The 21,784-nt window shown below is 37.2% G+C and overlaps 1 protein-coding gene across 2 annotated transcripts; it reads right to left on the bottom strand.

Moving 5' to 3' along the window:
- Positions 1 to 640: 640 nt before the first annotated feature.
- pkd2 (polycystic kidney disease 2) lies at positions 641 to 21,428 on the bottom strand. 2 transcript variants are annotated; one of them, XM_051703233.1, is made up of 15 exons: positions 20,338 to 21,428; positions 16,996 to 17,109; positions 15,515 to 15,648; positions 15,158 to 15,408; positions 14,817 to 15,041; positions 13,254 to 13,482; positions 12,944 to 13,114; positions 12,677 to 12,858; positions 9,626 to 9,746; positions 7,433 to 7,531; positions 7,220 to 7,341; positions 7,013 to 7,130; positions 6,571 to 6,731; positions 6,259 to 6,406; positions 641 to 4,540 (listed from the first exon to the last, which is right to left on the bottom strand). In XM_051703233.1, the coding sequence occupies exons 1-15, from the start codon at positions 20,723 to 20,725 to the stop codon at positions 4,313 to 4,315; spliced, it is 2,691 nt and encodes an 896-aa protein (XP_051559193.1). In that variant the 5' UTR covers positions 20,726 to 21,428; the 3' UTR covers positions 641 to 4,312. The 2 variants fall into 2 exon arrangements, with proteins under 2 accessions (XP_051559193.1, XP_051559192.1); XM_051703232.1 differs by having other exon boundaries at positions 6,571 to 6,734; positions 20,338 to 21,426.
- Positions 21,429 to 21,784: the final 356 nt, after the last annotated feature.

The following is a 21,784-nucleotide window of genomic DNA, read 5'->3' on the forward strand; positions in this document are numbered from 1 at the left end:
GAAGATCTATTGAATTTGCATGTAAAAATGATCAGGGTTTTACCATTTAAACTATAATAGTTTAGTACTTAAGATTTAACAGAAGATACTCATTACGTTTCTTTACATGATTAAGTCTAAGCGTAAATATTAAATTAAACGTATTACATTAGCCATTTGTATCTATTGCTGTTTTTTTGGGGGGGGGGGTGGTATTATATTTCACAGATAAACAAATTGCAAGTCAGTTAATGTGGCCTACATTTCTTAAGAATAATTTAAATTCACAAAACAACCGTGTTGCAACCAGGACGAGGATTGGATTTTCACATTTCAAAGCGCATTCTGCTGGCAAGACGTGTACGAACCTGGTACCATTCAATCCCTGGAAATCCAAGTAATCTATTTTAATGTGGTCTAATCCACCGCCAGCTAACTTCAATGAGAAGATTACAAAGCCCCAGTCCTGTGCTATGAGCACACATTTCATTGCATTTGCTGAAATCCATCGTATCTGTGGGTAATAACGACACAATATCCCTTTATTGAACAGATCAGCGCCGATCTTACTCTGGCATGAGTTGTTAATGCTTTGTTAGGGTGCATTTTGATTGGGATCAAGATAAACGTTCTTTGTTACCAAATAATGAGGACATTATGAGTTTGGGTGGATTTTATTTCAAATGACTGTGACATTAAAGTGTAAATAGTGTATATTTAAAATTCTGCCAGCTATAAAGCACCATAAAGCATAGTACATACTAGGCAAGAGTTACAAAGCTATATACACAAATTGCAAAAAGGCAAAAATATTGAAAAGATACCATGGACTTTTTATTTTGTTTTAAGGTGACGTGTGTAAAATGAAAATTTGTTTGTTTGGGACAGGACTATCTGTTTGACCAAACAATGGAAGATATTACACTTCACCTTTAGGCACCAGTGAAAAGCTTTGTAAATCCTGCCTTGAGAAAAATACACATGGGTTTCCCATGAAATCAGATGCACTCCGAATCGAAGTTTGTTTCAAGTTGCAATAAGTATCAAAATTATTTATGACCAATAATTATTAAAGATTAGAATTGATGCATATTATAGACACATATAACAGAACATGCAACACTTAAAATGAATTAAATTAAAAAGTGAACTAAAAAAAAAATATGCATAGCAAACCATATTTTCAGTGAAAATTTCACTAAAGCTCTTTTCTGGAAAATACATAGTAAAAAGATGTGTGTAATCCAAGTTTATACTGTATAGATAAAACAATGTGTGACCACATTCATCCTTTGCAGTGCTCAATAAGATATGTTTTATGTTTATGAATAGCTATGCAGTATTTTGCATTCATTTCTTCCGTTGACCACGTACTGAAAAGAATTGGTCCTTACTGAACATGATCGTATAACGTTTTTGCAATCTCATTAATCATTACATTCATAATTCTAAATGTCAGATGGCTTTCTTCATAACTGATGACAAAAACTGGATAATACTGTCAGTTAGTTAGTGCTTGGATCAAATATCTAACACTCTATATAAAGAATTTCTAATGCTTAACGTTCTAAGCAGTGCACTCAATCATAGCAAAATACAGAACAAAACTGTGATATAAAGAATTACTTTGCACCATCTTGACCATTTCAAAGATGAAATACAGTAGAAGCAAAGAATAGTAAAAGATTATGCTGATAATCTAATATCATAGATGTGTCTCTTAAGGGGCCGTTCAGACCGAAAATGATCTTGCATTAAAATAAGCAAGATGCAGCGCAACAAAGCGTGTTTTTTAAAAGTTAAAGTTCTTCTAACTTGACAGGGCGTCTAAAAAACTTGACACTCCTGCGCAAGACATTGAAAAACAGTGAGATGTGGCGCAACTCTCAAAAGACGTCCATATAGCACATGTTTACACAGAAAACTACAAAACAGCATAGATGTTTTTTAAAGAAAAAATTAAGAAATAAAAGAAGAAATAAAATGATCATAGCCAGTACACTGCAAAAAACATTTTCCTTCTGAGTATTTTTGTCTTGTTTTCCTGTAAAAATAAACGTTCTTAAAACAAGATACATTTACTTGAGAAGCAAAATGAATTCGTTATATAAAGTGGCAAGAAAAATTATGGAATTGGAATTACCGGCATTTATGAATACATTTGTCTCAAAATCTGGTTTGATCTTCATCAAGTTACAATAATGAATAAACACAATCTGTTTTAACTAATAACACACAAAGTCTTGTTCTTGTACATATTGAATACGTCATTCAAACATTCACAGTGTAGGCTGAAAGAAGTATTTGAACCCCTAGTCTAATGACATCAACGAAAGCTAACTAGAGTCAGGAGTTGGCAAACCTGGCATCCAATTAATTAAACGAGTTTGGAAGTGTGGGTTAGATCTACTTTGCCTCATAAAAAGCATTCAAACATTTTGAGTTTGCTATTCACAAGAAGCATCTGCTGACGTGGATCATGCCTCGCAAAAAAGAGATCTCAGAAGACTTATGATCAAGAATTTTTACTTTGCATAAAACTGGAAATGGTTACAAAATTATCTTGAAGAGCTTAGATGTTCATCTGTCCACAGTTAGACAAACTGTCTACAGCGATTTAGTACTATGGCTACTCTCCCTAGAAGTGGCCGTCCAGCCAAGATTACTCAAAGGGCACACTGCAGAGTGCTCAATGAGGTAAAAAAAAAAAAAGAACCCTAGAGTGACAGCTAAAGACTTGAGGGTATCATTTGAACTGATTCATGAGTCTACTATATGGAAAACATTAAACAGGCATGGTGTCCATGGCAGGACACCACAAAGGAAGCTGCTGCTTTCCAAAAAAGTTTTGGAAACCACTTTGACACTCCACAACGCTACTGGGAAATTGTTTTGGGGACTGATGAAACTAAAGATTGAATTGTTTGGGAAGAACATGCAGCACTATGTATGGCATAAAAAGGGCACCACATACCAACATGAAAACATCATCCCAACGGTAAAGTACGGTGTAGGGAGCATCATGATTTGGGGCTGCTTCGGGGCCTGGACCGCTTGTCATCACTGAGGGAAAAATGAATTCCCAAGTTTAACAAGATATCCTACAGGATAATGCCAGGGTGGCTGTGCACCAGCTGAAGCTCAGTAGAAGTTGGGTAATGCAGCAGGACAATGACCCTAAACATCAAAGTAAGTCCACTACAGAATGGCTTAAAAAAAAAGAAAATCCACCTTTTGGAGTGGCCCAGTCAGAGCCCAGACCTCAACTCAATAGAGATGCTGTGGAATAACCTCAAGAGAGCCGTTCACACCAGACATCTTAAGAATATGGCTGAGCTGAAGCAGTTCTGTAAGGAAAAATGGTCCAAAATTCCTTCTGAACATAGTGCAGGTCTAATCCGCAGCTACCGGAAAGGTTTGGTTGAGGTTATTGCTGCCAAAGGAGGATCTGCCAGTTATTAAATCCAAGGGTTCACTTACTTTTCCACAGCACTGTGAATGTTTAATGGGATGTGTTCAATAAAGACATGAAAGATTATAACTGTACACTTTGATGTAGATGAGATCACATTTTATGACCAATTAATGTAGAAAACCAGCTCATTCCAAAGGGTTCACATACTTTTTATTGCCACTGTACATATATGCACTGAAATCTAACCAAATGTAATACAATTTTAAAAACTTTACCAATAGGGTAAGAAAAAAAAAACTTGATTCGAAGGGAAAATAAATGTATTTTTCTTACCTTATTGGCAAATAGTTTCTTTCTTGTTTTAAGCATAAACTCCACTAAATTTTGTTAGATTTCTCTGAAACCAAGACTTAATATCTTGTCATTTTTGCAGTTTACATGTTAGAAATTATGTAAAGTTTACCTCAAATGAAAATGCATTTAATTATTAACTAATTCATATGTGGTATAAACTAAAATCGAGAATCCACTGACTATCATAAAAACTAATTAGTTTCATCAGAATGTCCAATAAAATTATTTTTAAAAAGTAATGAAGAAAATGTGACAAAAATCAGGTTTTAGAGCGTCCTTGTTGCTTATTGACAAACACTTCAATTTATCTTCATATTTTCATTATAAAGCATAGGTTGGCTACAGACAAAAGCCCCAATTAACTTTAATATAAAGAAACACAAATAAATAGCTTTTGTGTAGGACTATTTAATTCTACAGCTTTGGCCCTGTGGAACAATGGTCGACCCTGAAATTTTGACACCAACATTCTGAAATTTTACTTAATAGATTTTGCCTAATGCACTGCACTAGATATGACTCTTGAGAACAAATTGCGGAACACTTAAATACAACCGAAATCCCTCACATATGGGCGGCCCCATTGGCTGCAGCATCCGGGACTTCATTGGATAGCGATGAGGGTGAGCGGGAACTGCGTGGGCGGAGCTGAGCGGCTATGGCGATTGGTGTGGCCTGATTGTGGCTGACCTGTGATATTGTGTCATCAGACTCCCAGCGCTCCAGCTCTTCTCTCACCAGCCTGTCCATCTGCTCCCGATGCAGCTCTGGATCTCTGCCCATCCTCTCATCCTGGAAAAGGAGAGAATGGAATGTTAGCCATGATAAAATAATTGGTACAATTTAGCACGATGCTAACACTGAAAAAAAAATAGTTGTTCTTTAACTTTAAGCAAAAACTTAATGTTTCAAATGCATTAATGTACAAATCAGGGATCTCACACCTACTGTATTGACTAATGAATTTCAATTATTTTTGCATGACTTTTCCAATTAATTGGATTACTGGATAAGGGTTTTAAAAATGATTTAAGACCATAGCATAACTTGAAAAATCAGCCTGATCTCATGAAAATTACATTACCGTGGCCACATTTTTGCAAAATGAAATTACGTGCTGTCTTACATGTTTCGCTAGAGTGAAATGTCCAGCAGGGGGCGCCAAAAGTGAGTGAAATGGTGTCGTAATCAGGCAAGGTTTTTAGGGTGAATGTTAGATGGAGGTTTTAATAAGTAAAATGTAACTCCCTAACCTAAAACTTGAACCTAAACCTAACCAATAATGTCCTAAAAGCAAATGAGATGTAAACAAAACAGACATCCTTACCCTTAACCAACGCCAAAACCTAACCGATAGTGTCCTAAAAGCAAATGCGACATTTTCTGAAGCAACCATGTCATTTTATGTCGCTTCTATGACACTTTCGTCTTATGTGTCAGCTTTCGTGTTTGGCTGAACTCGAACCTTGATCTTCCGAATTCAAAGTCCAACAATCTATTAGGTGAGCAACCGCGCAAGCGTTGGAAATAGTGTGTAAATGTAGGTTGGTCTGTAATACAAGCGTTAAAATATATAGTTTTTTAAATGTGTTGGAGTAAACGTGTTTCGATATCATAACATAGCACTGTGTGAGTAAAGTCACAATAAGCCATTGTACTCTGTGTGAAAGAGAATAAAATGCACAGTTGTTGTAGCGCCTCTAGTGTTCATTTCAAAAGGAAACTATGCAGAAGCATAGAACACGACATGTAAAAGTCAGTTTGTTATAGTAACGTTGATTCTATGAAACTTGGTTGTAAAAAAATTTAGATTCACTATAGAAATGTCCATAACTTTTTAATATTTAATTAATTACCATTACTTTTCCAGGCCTAGAAATTATGTTTCAAGGTTTTTCATGACCATGGGAACTTTCATTGCATCTTTTTTTAAATACAATGAAAGTGAAATGTGACTAACATTCTGCCTTACACATCTCTTTTTGTGTTCACATAGGTTTGGAACAACATGAAGGTGAGTAAATGATGACAGAATTTATTTATTTATTTTTTCTCCTCTTTTTCTCCCCAATTTGGAATGCCCAATTCCCAATGCGCTCTAAGTCCTCGTGGTGGTTTAGTGACTCACCTCAATCTGGGTGGCGGAGGACGAATCTCAGTTGCCTCTGCATCTGAGACCATCAATCCGCGCATCTTATCGCGTGGCTTGTTGAGCGCGTTACCGCGGAGACGTAGCATGTGTGGAGGCCCACGCTATTCTCCGCGGCATCCATGCACAACCTGCTACGTTCCCCACCGAGAGTGAGAACCACTCATTATAGTGACCACGAGGAGGTTCCCCAATTGGTTGCTTAGGAGACCTGGCTGGAGTCACTCAGCACACCCTGGATTCGAACTAGCGACTCCAGGGGTGGTAGTCAGCGTCAATACTCGCCGAGCTACCAAGGCCCCAATGATGACAGAATTTTAATTTTCATGTGAACTCTCCCTTTAAGAGTTTCTTTCATCACCTCCATGACTCCATCCAGGATTCGTCCAAGCACATCTCTCCTCTTCATCTTGGCTCTCTCCATGGCCTCTAACTTGACAATAACAGCATCTATTTTTGACACAATGCTGCCGATAGAATGCTCCATACGGTCCACTCTACGCACAAGCCTGACAAACCACAAGAAACATACAATACTTACATTTTGAGGTAAAACAAATCGTGTCATTATAACCAATTTGTTTGTACAAATTGTAAAAATTGGAAGTTTTTAATGCTAGCAGAACATTTTAAGCGCATGTGTTTTGTAGAAGTAGTGATAAGCAAAATTTACACTTGGAACTCCTCATATGACACGCCTCCTGAGCTGCTGCCACGGCGACGAGAGCTGTGTCCGCTGTCCTCATCATCGTCCTCCTCGGAGTCGTCCTGACTGCGGGAGAAGCTCCGCCCACTCACTGGTCTGGGCAGTGAACTGTGCTCCAGATCCAAGTCCTCCTGGCATGTGTTTAATACATACTAAGAATCTGCTGCAGCGTGTGTATTTGTCCATTTGCTGATTCGGGTAATTGTTTAAACCTTTTCTAAAAGTGTTATGTTCTGTCCTCATTTTTGTACAAAGATGAGATTAAATTTAAACACTCAGGTTCTCAGCTTCATTTTAAGTCAACCCTTTAGTCTATGCAACTCTACTTGTTTTTAAAATTTTCTGAAAACAAAACATTTCTAAAAACTAATCTTGCACTACATTCATTTCTATTAGATTTCTCACTCACTCTCTCTTTCTCCAGGTCATCTCTCATCTGCTGATGTTCATGCTCGGTCAGTTCCTGATCTCCATCAAGGTCGTACTTAGCAAAGATGGCTTCAATTTCAGCGTCTGAATGGCCCTTTCTATGAGTACACACAAAAATATTAGTTACAATGTAAAAATGTTTTTCGTTGCTATTTTGTATCATTTTGCTGAAGTAAACATTTCTCACCCTCTGAGGTCTTGCCGGAGCTCATCAAAGCTGAGTTTGCCCCCAGCCTGGTGTAAGTTGTCTGGAATATCATTGACCGAGGTCTTCTTCAGTTTGAGTTTTACCATTGCCCTGTTATAGCCCTGAAACAGCAAGGGGGAAAGATCAAATGTAGATATATTGCAAATTATTTAGGTCCATTTCTTGGTTGAATTTCATTTTGTTTGCTCATACCTTCTTGATCAGGTCTGTTATCTCCATCTCTGACCTCTGCTGGGCCATATCAGCTTTCACCTCAGAGTAAGTGTCATTGATGATGGCCAAGAACATATTCTGAACAAATCAAAATATAACACATGTAGTGAAAAAAAAGACCATACATAGGGCTGGGCGATATGACTTGGCGATACGAGATTTTGCTAATTGAAGAGACATGGATAGGTTTTTTCCGGGATTGAAAATTTAAATTAAATTCAGCAAATTCAATGACATTCATCTTGTGGAATATATGCTTCACATGAGCGTTGCACGCACTCTCTCTAGAGAACACAAATGCACGCGAGTCAAGCAGGCTTCCCGATATTTGTCCTCTTGAGAGGAGAGGGCAAAGCGGGATGGAGGAGGTCAAATGGCTAGATAGCACGACATTCAGATACAGTACTGTGTCATTCGGCAAAAAAAGATTTTTCCCCTTTTTCTCCCAATTTGGAATGGCCAATTCCCAATGTTCTTTTAAGTCCGCCTGGTCACGTAGTGATTCGCCTCAGTCCGGGTGGCGGAGGACGAATCCCAGTTGCCTCCGCGTCTAAGATCGTCAATCCGCGCATTTTAACACGTGGCTTATTGAGCACGTTGCCACGGAGACATAGCGTGTGTGGAGGCTTCACGCCACCCCACCACACGCCACCCCACACAACTCACCACGCGCCCCACCGAGAACGAACCACATTATAGCAATCACGAAAAGGTTCCCCCATGTGTCTCTACCCACCCTAGCAACCGGGCCAATTTGGTTGCTTATGAGACCTGGCTGGAGTCACTCAGCATGCCCTGGGATTTGAACTAGTGAAGTCCAGGGGTGGTAGCCAGAGTCATATACCACTGAGCTACCCAGGCTCCAAAATAAAGGGTTTTTAAACTAAACATCATCACCTTTACTGAAATTCTGTTTGAATGATGTTAGATATTATGAAACAAACCAGCCATGCTTGCCTTTGGATATTTATATATTCTATATAGACATGACTAAAATTATTAAGTGCCTATAAGTGTTTATTTTCATTGGCTATATACATACATACATACATACACACACACACACACACACACACACACACACACACACACACACACTACTGGTCAAAAGTTTTGAAACACTTACTCATTCTTTATTATAATTTTTTTTTCTTCACATTTTAGAATAATAGTAAAGTCATTAAAACTATGGAATAACATAAATGGAACTATGGGAATTATGTTGTAACTAAACAAAATCCAAAATAAATCAAAACTATGTTATATTTTAGCATCTTCAGAGTAGTCACCCTTTGCCTAGAATTTGCAGACATGTACTCTTGACATTTTCTCAACCAACTTCTTCAGGTATCACCCTGGGATGCTTTTTAAACAGTATTGAAGGAGTTCCCATCTATGCTGGGCACTTATTGGCTGCTTTTCTTTATTATTTAGTCCAAGTCATCAATTTCTAAAACTTTTTTTTTTTAATTAAATTGTAGTTTTATAATGAAATAAATTAATGTGGTGGCACAATTATATTTTTGTCTACACAACTAATTTCAAACATTTAAGCATACGCCTTCAGATCAAAAGATTTTTTACGATTACGAGAAACATTTCAGTCAAGTGTTTCAAAACTTTTGACCGGTAGTGTGTGTGTATATATATATATATATATATATACATTTTTTTTTTTTACTTTTTATAGTAAAGTTTATAATAATAATAATATTGGTCAACAACATATCAGACTGCAATGTGGCATAATGTGACATTTAGCATTACGGTAATGTTAATTTAAAACCAAGTTGATTTTATTTCTTTTTTTTTTACTTTGACAATGTTTGTCAAAATCCAAATAAAAAGAAAATTATAAAAGTAGCAGATTTCATTTATAAACTATTTCATTCACTGACTGTATTATCCAAAAATAGACTAATTACATTATGATTATTTAATATATAAACCAATTTCTATTGATTTTCCAGAAAACAATTACTATCTCCCGATATATATCGTTATAGTGATATAAAATTATTAATATCGTGATGTAAGATTTTAATCTTACCATGTCTAACCATACACCTAGTTATACCCACTGCTAAGTAAAAACATAAGAGTAAATTAATTGACTTCTTGACATTATTTTACAATTTAAGTTATATTTTACATTCTCCTTGTGGTGTTTACCAATAGAATCATGAAGATGAAGAACACAAAGGTGGTGAAATAAATGGGTCCCAACACTCTGTCTGCTTCCTCAATCTCTGAGAAGTCAAAATCTCCCAGAATGATCCGGAACTGGGTGAAACTGTCAACAGAAAGCAAAAACATTATAAACAAATATAATAACCATATTTAATCACAATCCTTTCACAAGAAAAAAATACAATAAACTTAAGTTTTATCTATACCCCTGAATTTAAACTCCTTTCCCAGTTGTTGGGTACATTACTTAAAAATAGTAATCCACTACAAATTACCAATTACTTCTCTAAAGTTGTAATCATATTCCTTAACGGAAATGGAAGTTTTACTTCATGGGAAAAGTAATCACATTACAAATGATTTTAATTTTAAGTTACCTTCTAAAACACTTTTCACAGAAATCTTTATTTTTTGGTGCAACAATTTCAAAATAATGTCTATATTTGTTCCTTGTTCATTGTGGTTGTCCATTCTGCTGTCACAGAAACACAAACTGATATACATATAAACATAACTGAAATGAATAATAAACATGAACATGATTTCAACTGTTTATACATATATATTATTTTAGAAATGTGTAACCCAAGTAATGTACTTAAAAGTAATGAACTTCACTGAAAGTCATTAATTGTAATCTGGTTACATGAATTTGAAGTGTAACGTGTTACACTACTTGTTGACTACAGAAGTAGTTAGATTACAGTAACTAATTACTTTTTAATCAGATTACACCCAATACTGGTTGAGAAATTAGAACATTCCTGTATATTGCATTAAACATGAATGAGAACGAGGGCTTTGTGCAGACCTGGGCAACTTATGGCCCGCGAGTCGAATCCGGCCCTTCACGTGGTTTAATGTGGCTCGCGGCTCATTTATCCTAAAAGCGTTTTTTCATTGGATATTTCAGTCAACTTGCATTGGGACCTAATGCGCCTCCACAAGCGTTTAACATGCTCAGGGTTGCGAGATAAGAGACGCAACACCCCTAATTTGAGATTTATACTTGTGCAAATTGGAAATATTCCGCCTAATATTATAATTATTTTGTGCAATCTGGCAACCATGCACGTGAATGTAGTCTTTCTAGCTCTCGCTTTCCCATTTGGACATACTTAGCGATCTCTAGTGCAATATTCTGCTCGAGGAAAAGTGTTATACGGCCACTCTGTGTCCATTCTTGAGGCTGCTTGCAGGTAAACCTTCTCAGTGATGAAATTAAATATAAAAGTAGATCTTGACATCACTGACACATGGTGTAATCAATTACACACGAGCAAAAACAAGTGAGACGAATATGTATATGTATTTTTTATTTGTGCAATTTATAAATGTTGAAGTCCCCTCGCACCTGTATGTTAATCAGCTCTTGCAGTAATCGTTTATCATAGTCATGCAGACTGTTTTATTCAGTTGTGTGCTGAATGGAGTCAAACCATTGATGAGAGACCTGCATCATGACCCTTTTAGCGTGTAATCGGGTAATGTATTGGGAATAAAATAAATAAACTCGCCCGCTTTGCGACAAACATTAAAAGTTTTATCATTTTCCATTTGTTTTATTAAAACAGACCCCTGATGTAGAGAGTGTTAAATTAAATAATAAATTAACAGGGAAGTAGAGCTGGTGAAATAAATTATTTATAATAAGCTCAGCTTTTATTCAGTTTTTTCATGCCTGATAGAAAAGTATCTACTTTGTAGAGCAATTCAATACTTTAGGCAATTGCAGAATTGTCCCATCCGTCACATATACACTTCAGAAAATTGAGTACACAACTATTTCTGGGCTTAAAAGATACAAAAACCAAATCAATGCGGAACATCGTATCTCAGAAGGAGTAGCTACAATGTGGCCCCCTATGCACTACTTGAAGCCCGATGTGGCCCCTTTACCAAAATAGTTGCCCACCCCTGGCTTTGTGTATATATATGATGTATTTGTGTATATATTTTCAATATATCCCAATGTGTGCGTACAAGAATTGTGAACATACACTTTTCAAAGCATCTTTGTGCATACATGAATATGCACAAAGATGCTTTGAAAAGTGTATGTTCACAACTCTTGTACGCACACATTGGGATATATTGAAAATATGACTGCACATGAAAATTGATGTATTTGTACTTTTATTGGTTGCATTGCATTGCAGCGCATCCAGTGGCAAACTAGCTAATTGAATAGATATATTCAATAACATGTTTTACTAATGTAGCCATCTTAAAGGGATAGTTCACCCAAAAATTGTAATTCTCTCATCATTTACTCACACTCATGACATCCCAGATGTGTATGACTTTCTTTCTTCTGCTGAACACACATTTTTAGAAGAATATTTCAGCTCTGTAGGTCCATACAATGCAAGTGAATGGGCTCCAAAACTTTGAAGCTCCAAAAAGCACATAAAGGCAGCCTAAAAGTAATCCATTTGACTCCAGTGGTTTAATCCATGTCTTCTGCAGGGATCTAATCCATTTTGGGTGAGAACAGACCAAAAACTCCTTTTGCACTGTACATTTTAGTATCTGCTGTCTCCTTGGCGATCATGATTTCAAGCTTGATTATACTTCCTAGCGCCATCTAGCGTTCTGCACATGCGTCAAGCACTAGGAAGTGTAATCGAGCTTGAAATCATGATGGTGCTTAGAGACTGCAATGACAAATTGTAAAGTAAAAAAGGAGTAACATTTTGGTCTGTTCTTACCCAAAACCGATTGGATCGCTTCAGAAGACATGGATTAAACAACTGGAGTCATATGGATTAATTTTTTGGAGCTTCAAAGTTTTGGTCTCCATTCACTTGTATGGACCTACATAGCTGAGATATTCTTCTAAAAATCTTTGTTTGTGTTCTGCCGCAGAAAGAAAGAAAGAGGGTGAGTTAACGATGAGAGGATGTTCATTTTTAGGTGAACTATTCCTTTAATAAATCCTAAATTGACAAATCTAAACTGGCTTTGCAGGTTTTGTGTACACATCATTCGTCATACAAAAGCTGTGTTAAGAAATGAGGCCTCCAAACTCACATGCAGGCCTGAAAGGTGCTAAAGTCATCGACTTGAGTTCCAAACACTAAATATGCCAGCTGAGCGTAGGCCAGGAAGACGATGAAAAACATGATGGCGAAGCCCACCAGGTCCTTAGCACAGCGCGACATGGTGGTGGACAGCTGATTCATGGTCTTATTGAAGTTAATAAACTTAAAAAGCTGTGGGGAAGGCAAGACAGTTCTGTTTGTTTACATTCTGATGAAGTAAATAAGGAGTATTACATGTCAAAATTTGAGACCTCACCTTGACCCATGAGAGGAAGACGATGATAGCTGCCAGATTGTTGAAGTGAACCTGGAGGCGAGCCAGGGGCTCAAAGTTTGGGTATGTACTGTGGTTCTCCAGCAGGAAGTGAAGTCTGTGACTGACCGCTGATGTTCTGCAGATGTTCATGATGATGGCTGGGACACTGAGCTGTGATGAAGAGACGGCAAATACAATAAAAAAGGCTAACTGTGACACCTACGTCAACACGGACCAAAGTGTTGTGGTCAAGAGCACAATATACAGAGGCAGAGATTATAGAAAGTCTTTATTATGAATTATGACCTACCATTACGATGAAAACATCTAAGCAGTTCCACAGGCTTTTGAAATAGCGCAAGCGATTCAGGCGGATCTCTAGAACTTCTTCTACAAGGTAATACAGCACAAAGAGGCAGAAGGCCACTTCACAGAAGCCCACAAAGTAGTCCCAGCTGGATACGTAGCGGATTAGACGTACAGTCTGGAACTGCCAGGATGTCAAAGCGCCCCCTGTGGCTGGAAACTCCACTAGCAATCTAGAGCAAAGCAGAAAGTTGTAGATCTTTCAGGCTGATGTGAAGCAAGGTTTGGTTGTTTGATTGCTGAAACGTAAAAATCTCATTAATTAAACACTAATGAACCCAGATGGCATTTGTACATCTCCAAACATAGATGCAATATATTTGTTTTTAATGTAATTTTTAGAATGTTTGCTCATCTGCAGTACATTGCCTGGATGTTTCCTGTCAAATGTTAGAAGACATTCAGCAGATGTTTTGAGTCAATGTTTAAAGTCAGCATGAAATGACAGACATAAGCCATTTTTTGTCCATAATGTGTCATATTTCAGAGTGAAACAAGATATACAACAACAACAAAACATTTTGTGACTTGATTTTATGAATAGGGGATCAACTGGATTGTGAAAATTGGCGTTCCACACTAGGGTTTGCAGTCATTGTGGAGGACTACTGGAAGTTGGAACGAAAAAATGGAAAAAAATGGAAGATGTTTCAGAGGTGCAATACGTTTTTTGAATAAAAGATTATGAAGACAAAAAAAATGTCTTCTAACGAATCCTGCAAAATAAGACCCGAAACGTGTATTAAAGGGATAGTTCACCCAAAAATGAAAATTCTCTCATCATTTACTCACCCTCATACCATTCCAGATGTGCATGACTTTCTTTCTTCTGCAGAACACAAATTAAGATTTTTAGTACAATATTTCAGCTCTGTAGGTCCATACAATGCAAGTGAATGATGGCCAGAACTTTGAAGCTCAAAAAGCCCATAGACAGGATAAAAGTAATCCATACGACTCCAGTGGTTAAATACATATTTTCAGAAGCGATATGATAGGTCTGGGTGAGAAACAGATCAATATTTAAGTCCTTTTTTACTATAAATTCTCCTCACTGCCCAGCAGGTGGCGATATGCACGATGCATGTGAATCAAAGAATGTGGAAGTGAAAGTGAAAGTGGAGATTTACAGTAAAAAAGACAATTATTGATCTGTTCCTCACCCACAGCTATCATATCACTTTTAAAGACATGGCTTTATCCACTGTAGCCATATGGATTACTTTTATGCTGCCTTTATATGCTTTTGGAGCTTCAAAGTTCTGGTCACCATTCACATGCATTGTATGGACCTACAGTGCTGAAATATATTTCTAAAAATCTTTGTTTGTGTTCAGTTGAAGAAAGAAAGTCATACATACCTGGTATGGCATGAGGGTGAGTAAATGATGAGAGAATTTGCAATTTTGGGTGAACTATTCCTTTAAGATGGCTACATAAGTAAAATGTGATATTGCGGCAATTTACCTGTTGATCATGCACTTATAACACCGCTTCAATCCATTACCTGACAATACAAAACAGGTTAATGTTGCCGTTGTAGATGGAGAAGTCCAGGAACACAGCTCTGGTGCCACGGTCTAGCCAGAGGTTGTTTTTTAACTCCTGCAGCTGATTGGCTGTCTTCTCTCGAGTACGGGACAGATCCTGGTAGTAACCCCCACCTCCATAGGTCGACACTTGCCCCCAGTAACTGCTCTCACCCAAGCTTCTTTCCCCTGAGTACACCCACCTAAAAGACAAACTGCATGCTAAACCATATAGACATACTGTAGAAGACCAAAGATCAACCACTGAACATATAATTCCTAGTTGTTCATAATAAGCCATAGGTATGTTGTTACATACGCTGTCCCATTTTTAAGTCCGAATGGTGCCTTGTCTTCATTTGCAGGAGAGTAAATGTTGTAGCATTCATAAACTTCATTGTGCAAGTCCTCGTGGACAGCGCAGGATTCATTGCGCACTCTGAGCTGTCTGAGACGTGGGACGCCCAACAGAAGGTTTTCATAGTAGATCAGGCTCTGGTTTTCCGGAAGGATTTTGTTGTTGTACCAGAACTCCCAGTACATGCCATTAAGAAAAGGCCCTTCTGTAAACTAGGAATAATTCTTTGATTAAGGTCGGTCTTCAAGCATTCACACATTTAGAACTAATCTGCATTTTCTTAGTGTAAAAGAGTGTCATAGATATTCGAAGAATTACTTTCCAGAAGTCCTCCATTGATGAAAGGGTCTTGAAGGTTGTTGGTTCTCCATTTGTTAATGGCACATCCAAGAAGAGTTGGGACATGACTTTGGTGTAGTAGTACATGTTGGTGCTCACCATTCCGTAGGTTACTAAAGCAAATCAATGACATATTCAAACAACCAAGATGTTCTAGCACCATTAAAAATGTCTATATTCAGCATATATATTTACATTTATAGACTATGAAAACAAAACATCTAGACATAATTACTTTACCATATATTATTCTGATAGTTCACTCAAAAATGGAAATTCTCTCATCTTTTACTCACTCTCATGTGATCCCAAATGTGTATGACTTTATTTCTTCTGCTGAACACAGACAAAGATTTTTAGAAGAATATTTCAGCTCTGTAGGTCCATACAATGCAAGTGAATGGTAAACAAAATTTTGAAGCTCCAAAAATCACATAAAGGCAGCATAAAAGTAATCCATAAGACTCCAGTGGTTAAATCCATGTCTTCAGAAGTGAAATGATAGGTGTGGGTATGAAACAGATCAATATTTAAGTCCTTTTTTAATATAAATTATCCTCCCTGCCAAGTAGGTGGCGATATGCACAAAGAATGCAAATTGCCAAAAACAAAAGAAGAATGTGAAAGTGGAGATTGATAGTAAAAAAAAGACTTAAATATTGATCTGTTTCTCACCCACACCTATCATATGACTTCGAATATATGGAATTAACCACCGGAGTCTTATGGATTATGTTTACGCTGCCTTTATGTGATTTTTGGAGCTTCAAAATGTTGGTACCCATTCCCTTGCATTGTATAGACCTACAGAGCCGAGATATTCTTCTCAAAATCTTTGTTTGTGTTCTGCAGAAGAAAGAAAGTCATACAAATCAGTGATGGCCTGAGGGTGAGTAAATGATGAGAGAGTTTTCAGTTTTGGGTGAACTATCCCTTTAATGTTTTATGTTTGTTTGTTATACTTAAGTTATATAGTGACTTTAAAAAGCATACAGTGTATAAACCAGATGCCACAAACTTTCCGTTTGCTCAATTAGGTCTAAACAGAATCCTAGTCAAAAAAGGAAAGGATTTTGCTTCTATGATTGCTATGAAAATATAGTTATTTCAGCAAGAAAGGCCGACACAGCTGAAGTAGACCAGGATGTAGTAGTAACAACACAGATTTTTTTTTTCCATTTCAACAACTGATTCTTCAAGTGAACTGGCGGCAACTTAGCTGCCAAATTAAAAAAATATGTTACAAAAAGTAAAACAAGGTTAATGGTAAGCATATACTTTTCCCATTAATTACTCTAACTGGACAGACTCTTCCTTTGGCAAACATGTGCAATGCATAATACATTATGTAAATGTATAAGTAATAATAATGTAATGTTTAGTGCAATAATAACTCACTGTATTAAAAAATAATATGTTGACTGGTTATCACTTTTATAACTGTCCAATATTCAACTTACATATGCAGAGGGTGATGAGAAAGAGGATGTAGGTGATCATCTCTCTGAGGACTGTTTTCAGGTACATCTCTCTGTTACTGTTGCTCTCACCCAAAAGACGAGTGTCCCACAGTACTGAAACAGGAAAAAAATGATTTTTCCTTTGACATAAAGACAGACATGGCACACACCTTTACCCAGATATCCTAAACCATGCTACTAATAATAACTACACTGAAAAAAGTAGTAACCTTTAATTATTACACTAATGATAATGATTTAACTCATACAAATTACTGGTGTAACCTAATTTTCAGCTTGATTTAGTTGGATTAAATAACCTATTTGACTTTAATTAGGCCTGGGCAGCTCAGTGGTAAAATACGCTGGCCACCACCCCTGGAGTTCACGAGTTCGAAGCCCAGGGCGTGCTGAGTGAATCCAGCCAGGTCTCCTAAGCAACCAAAATTGGCCCGGTTGCTAGGGAGGGTGGAGTCACATGGGGTAACCTCCTCGTGGTCGCTATAATGTGGTTCGTTCTCAGTGGGGCGCGTGGTAAGTTGGGCGTGGTTGCCGCGGTGGATGGCGTGAAGCCTCCACATGCTTTATGTCTCCACGGCAACACGCTCAACAAGCCACGTGATAAGATGCGTGGGTTGATGGTCTCAGACGCGGAGGCAACTAAGATTTGTCCTATGCCACCCGGACTGAGGCAAATCACTATGCCACCACGAGGACTTAGAGTGCATTGGGAATTGGGCATTTAAAATTGGGAGAAAAAAAAAAAATTAAACCAGTTAATTTAGATGTTGCCACATGAAGCACATTTTTAAGTTACCTGACAAAACACTGAATAGACTAATAATATACACTCACCAACCACTTTATTAGGTACACCTGTACACCTACTTATTCATGCGATTAACTAATCAGCCAATCGTGTGGCACCAATGCAATGCATAAAATCATGCATATACGGGTCAGGAGCTTCAGTTAATGTTCACATCAACCATCAGAATGCGGAAAAATGTGATCTCAGTGATTTCGACCGTGGTATGATTGTTGGTGCCAAACGGGCTGGTTTGAGTATTTCTGTAACTGCTGATCTCCTGGGATTTTCACGCACAACAATCTCTAGAGTTTACTCAGAATGGTGCCAAAAAACAAAAACATCTAGTGAGCGGCAGTTCTGTGGACAGAAATGCCTTGTTGATGAGAGAGGTCAACAGAGAATGGCCAGACTGGTTTGAACTGACAGAAAGGCTATGATGACTCAGATAACCACTCTGTACAATTGTGGTGAGAAGAATAGCATCTCAGAATGCACAACACATTGAACCTTAAAACAGCAGAAGACCATGTCGGGTTCCACTTCTGTCAGCCAAGAACAGAAAGCTGAGGCTGCATTGGGCAGATAAAGACTGGAAGAACATAGCCTGGTCTGATAAATCTCGAATCCTGCTGAGGTACACAGATGGTAGGCCCACTGCAGCCTCAGCTTTCTGTTCTTGGCTGACAGAAGTGGAACACGATTTAATACACATTTCAATGAAAATGCAACCTATGGTGAGACTTAGTTAAACTCCCAATAAAACTTTGGGAAACGTTTATTGTTACTTTAATTTTAGCTATTTTAGTGCATTTCTATCTTTATACTGCGGAAAGCTTTGTTTGGATTAGTGTTGTCACAGTACGAAAATTTCAGTAGTCGGTATCGATACAAGTGAAATTTCGAGGTTCTTGATAACAATTTTGCTAATATGATAATGTGCTATTGAACACTATTTATAGTTAAATTTCAATGTAAATAATAAATTAAAAGATATGCATGTTTCCTTTAAGTGTTTCTAACACTTGTTTGTTTTTAAGCAGGGCCCTACTGAAATCTGTTTTATTTTTCCCCAAAATCCTTTTTTCCATTTATATATATATATATATGTATATAATTTTTTCCAGAATTTCATGTTGTAAACTTTAATTTCATTTCATTATCAAAATGGTGTCTAATCAAAAAATGTTCCTTAAACTTTTAAAAACATTTAACAAGTAAAAAAATGTAACAACATACCATTGCATTTTTACCAACATACCAACAAACATTTTATTCAGTACAAAAGCACTCTTGCTTGTGATATATTGCTTAATTTGTATTATTATTACAATCATAATTCATTAATAATTATTTATTATTATTATAGTAATACTAATTATTATTATTTCTACAGAAAGGATTACATTTTACGATACAGTTATGATATATTTCTGTTGCAATTTCTTCAATTTCAGGCATTTAGCTTTTATTATGAATCGTGCTTTTATTTTGACATAAGTTTAACTTTTCCGGATAAACAGTTCGCTATATGGCCCAGTGTGATCGTTAAAGTGCAAATGCTGTGAATTATTAATTATATAAATTATATACAAATAATGCTTCAGAGTGGAGTAGTGCTCTGCTCTGTCATCTCTAATAAAAAGCAAATGATTCTCATAGTCTGTGGAGTTTCCAGTGTATGAGCGGTCTGCTTCACACATTCAATTAAAGCTCATGCAACTCATACAGACTAAGTTTAATAATCACACTAGGACATATCACGACTTTAATTTGATAGTTGTGCATTTCAGCGTACGTAAAAGGAGTAACAGAGCACATGCTCAAATAAGCGTGTGAGCATTTGAAAGCAGTCGTGTGTCAGAAAAACAGTGTGCGGGTACCGAATTAAGTCATTGCTCTGTACTACCGGTACTGTAGAATCACTGGTATCGTTACATCTTTTTTATTTTAGTACCGGCTTGGTACTGAAGTACTGGTACTTTTGACAACACTTGTTTGGATAATGTTAATAAAGCATTATATTGTTACATATTGCTTTGTTTTCTTTCCTAAGATATAAATTAATGCATTTAGACAGGAAAAGATGTGTATACTGTATGGTGTCAAATTTAACCATTTTTAAAATCTGCGATTAACTACAAAAAATTTTTGATTAATTGCGATTAAAAAAAATGAATCGACTGACAGCACTAATATATATATATATAGGATATATATGTGTGTGTGTGTGTGCACAATTATACATTTTTATAGTACATTTTTTTATAGTCATAATTATTTTATAGTAATTATTCATTATATATAGCCTACAAAGTATCAGTGTAAAAGTTCGGTTTTTTAATCTACAACATTTGTGTTCCACGGACGAAAAGAAATAAGCCTGTCATACCGGTTTAGTACAACATGAGGGTGAGTAAATAATGACAGGATTTTCAAATTTGTGGCCTAATTATGTCCTTTTATGCTATCGTGGCCATCCTCGTTAGGTATACAGAGGTTTTATTATATTTGTAAACATTTTCAGGTTCTACCCCTCATTTTTTGCAGTATCCTCTTCCCGCAGCTGCGGTGTTCATCCTGTGCTGGTGGAGATGGGTATGGTCCTCTGTTGATTCGCGCACTGATGCCAGTGAAGCTCCCGCTGCTGCTGCTGGAGGCCGTGGACACAGACCTCCGGCCCGGGCTCGACGGGGGCCAGTTCGCCTCCATTATCCCCTCCTCCGGCTCGAAGCCCGGGTTATCCCGGCTCCACGCCTGCCTGGAGCTGGAGGTTGGTGGAGAGGGGGCTTCATCGGGCACCCCCAGGCCCACTTCTGCATGATGCATTTTTTCCATCTCAATGCCTTCATGAGGCGGAGGTGATGCTGCAGATGCCGCCGGGGTCTGCGGTGCTTGAGGCCGGACGCGACTGGAGCTCATTGTGCGATTCAGTATAACTGTATATCAATGATGTATTTCATTCTTTAGCACTGGTTTGTTATTAAGCTTTTATGTAATGTGTGCCAAATTCACAAAAGGTGCAAAAACTCAAAGTAGCAGGTTTGGTTTCCATAAAAGTTCTTGAATTGATTACATTCAGTTATTTATCTACTTTAAGTCCACTTTTCCGATGTTTTGCAATAGAAATGAGTAACACAATCCGACTGAAACACGCAGCGTTCTTCATACGAAAAAAAAACCAAACAAAAAAGAAAAACAGCTGCAACATCCGAACTCAAAATCTTCGTGTAAAGTAATGATGTCTTGACAGAAAAAAATAGCTTAGACGTGCGTGTTTTGTTCTGAAATAGTTTTGGGAACTTCAGTCCTGCGTTTTTGGGAGTGGAGAAAAGCAGTTTTCCAGTCCGGACTCAGCCATCTTGTTCCCAGTTGTTCTCCTAAAATCCCAGACTAGAGGAATCCAGTTACACTGACATCAACCTCTGGAAACTTCAACACTTTTCCTTTTAAGCGCAGCTCCTCCCTTTCCCTCCACCGCACTTTCCATGAGACTCACAAAATAACCGAAATATGCTTTTAAGATTAAAAAAGCAAGTCTAGATAGTTTTCCCGTCGATTATTTTGTTAAGTGGTAAAAATGTGCCCTGTGATGTTAAATGTGGCATGAGCTTGATAAAAAGGATTTTTTTTTTTTTTTTAAAGAGTGACGCTACATTTGTTTTTAGTTTTAAAACTACTCGGATTCACAAATTCAATCTGTCGTTGTTTGGGCCTGTTGCTGCCAGGCAACAAGATGCCGCCCCTCTTCAGGATTGGATGAGGGAGAATGAGTGACAGTTACATGAACCAGTCAGTGAAGTCCACACAAAGCTTTTCGATTTTTTTTTTTTATTTGGATGAGATTATTTTTGTTGCATGAAAATTTAAAAAGTATTTCAGTAGACATTAGTTTTAAATAAATAAATAAATAAAATGTAGGAATTATGTAACGTGTAATGTGTTGCATAGTTGCATAAAAAGTAATAGCAAAAGTATTTT

The sequence above is a fragment of the Myxocyprinus asiaticus genome, chromosome 7, assembly GCF_019703515.2.
Source record: "Myxocyprinus asiaticus isolate MX2 ecotype Aquarium Trade chromosome 7, UBuf_Myxa_2, whole genome shotgun sequence".
NCBI lineage: Eukaryota > Metazoa > Chordata > Actinopteri > Cypriniformes > Catostomidae > Myxocyprinus > Myxocyprinus asiaticus.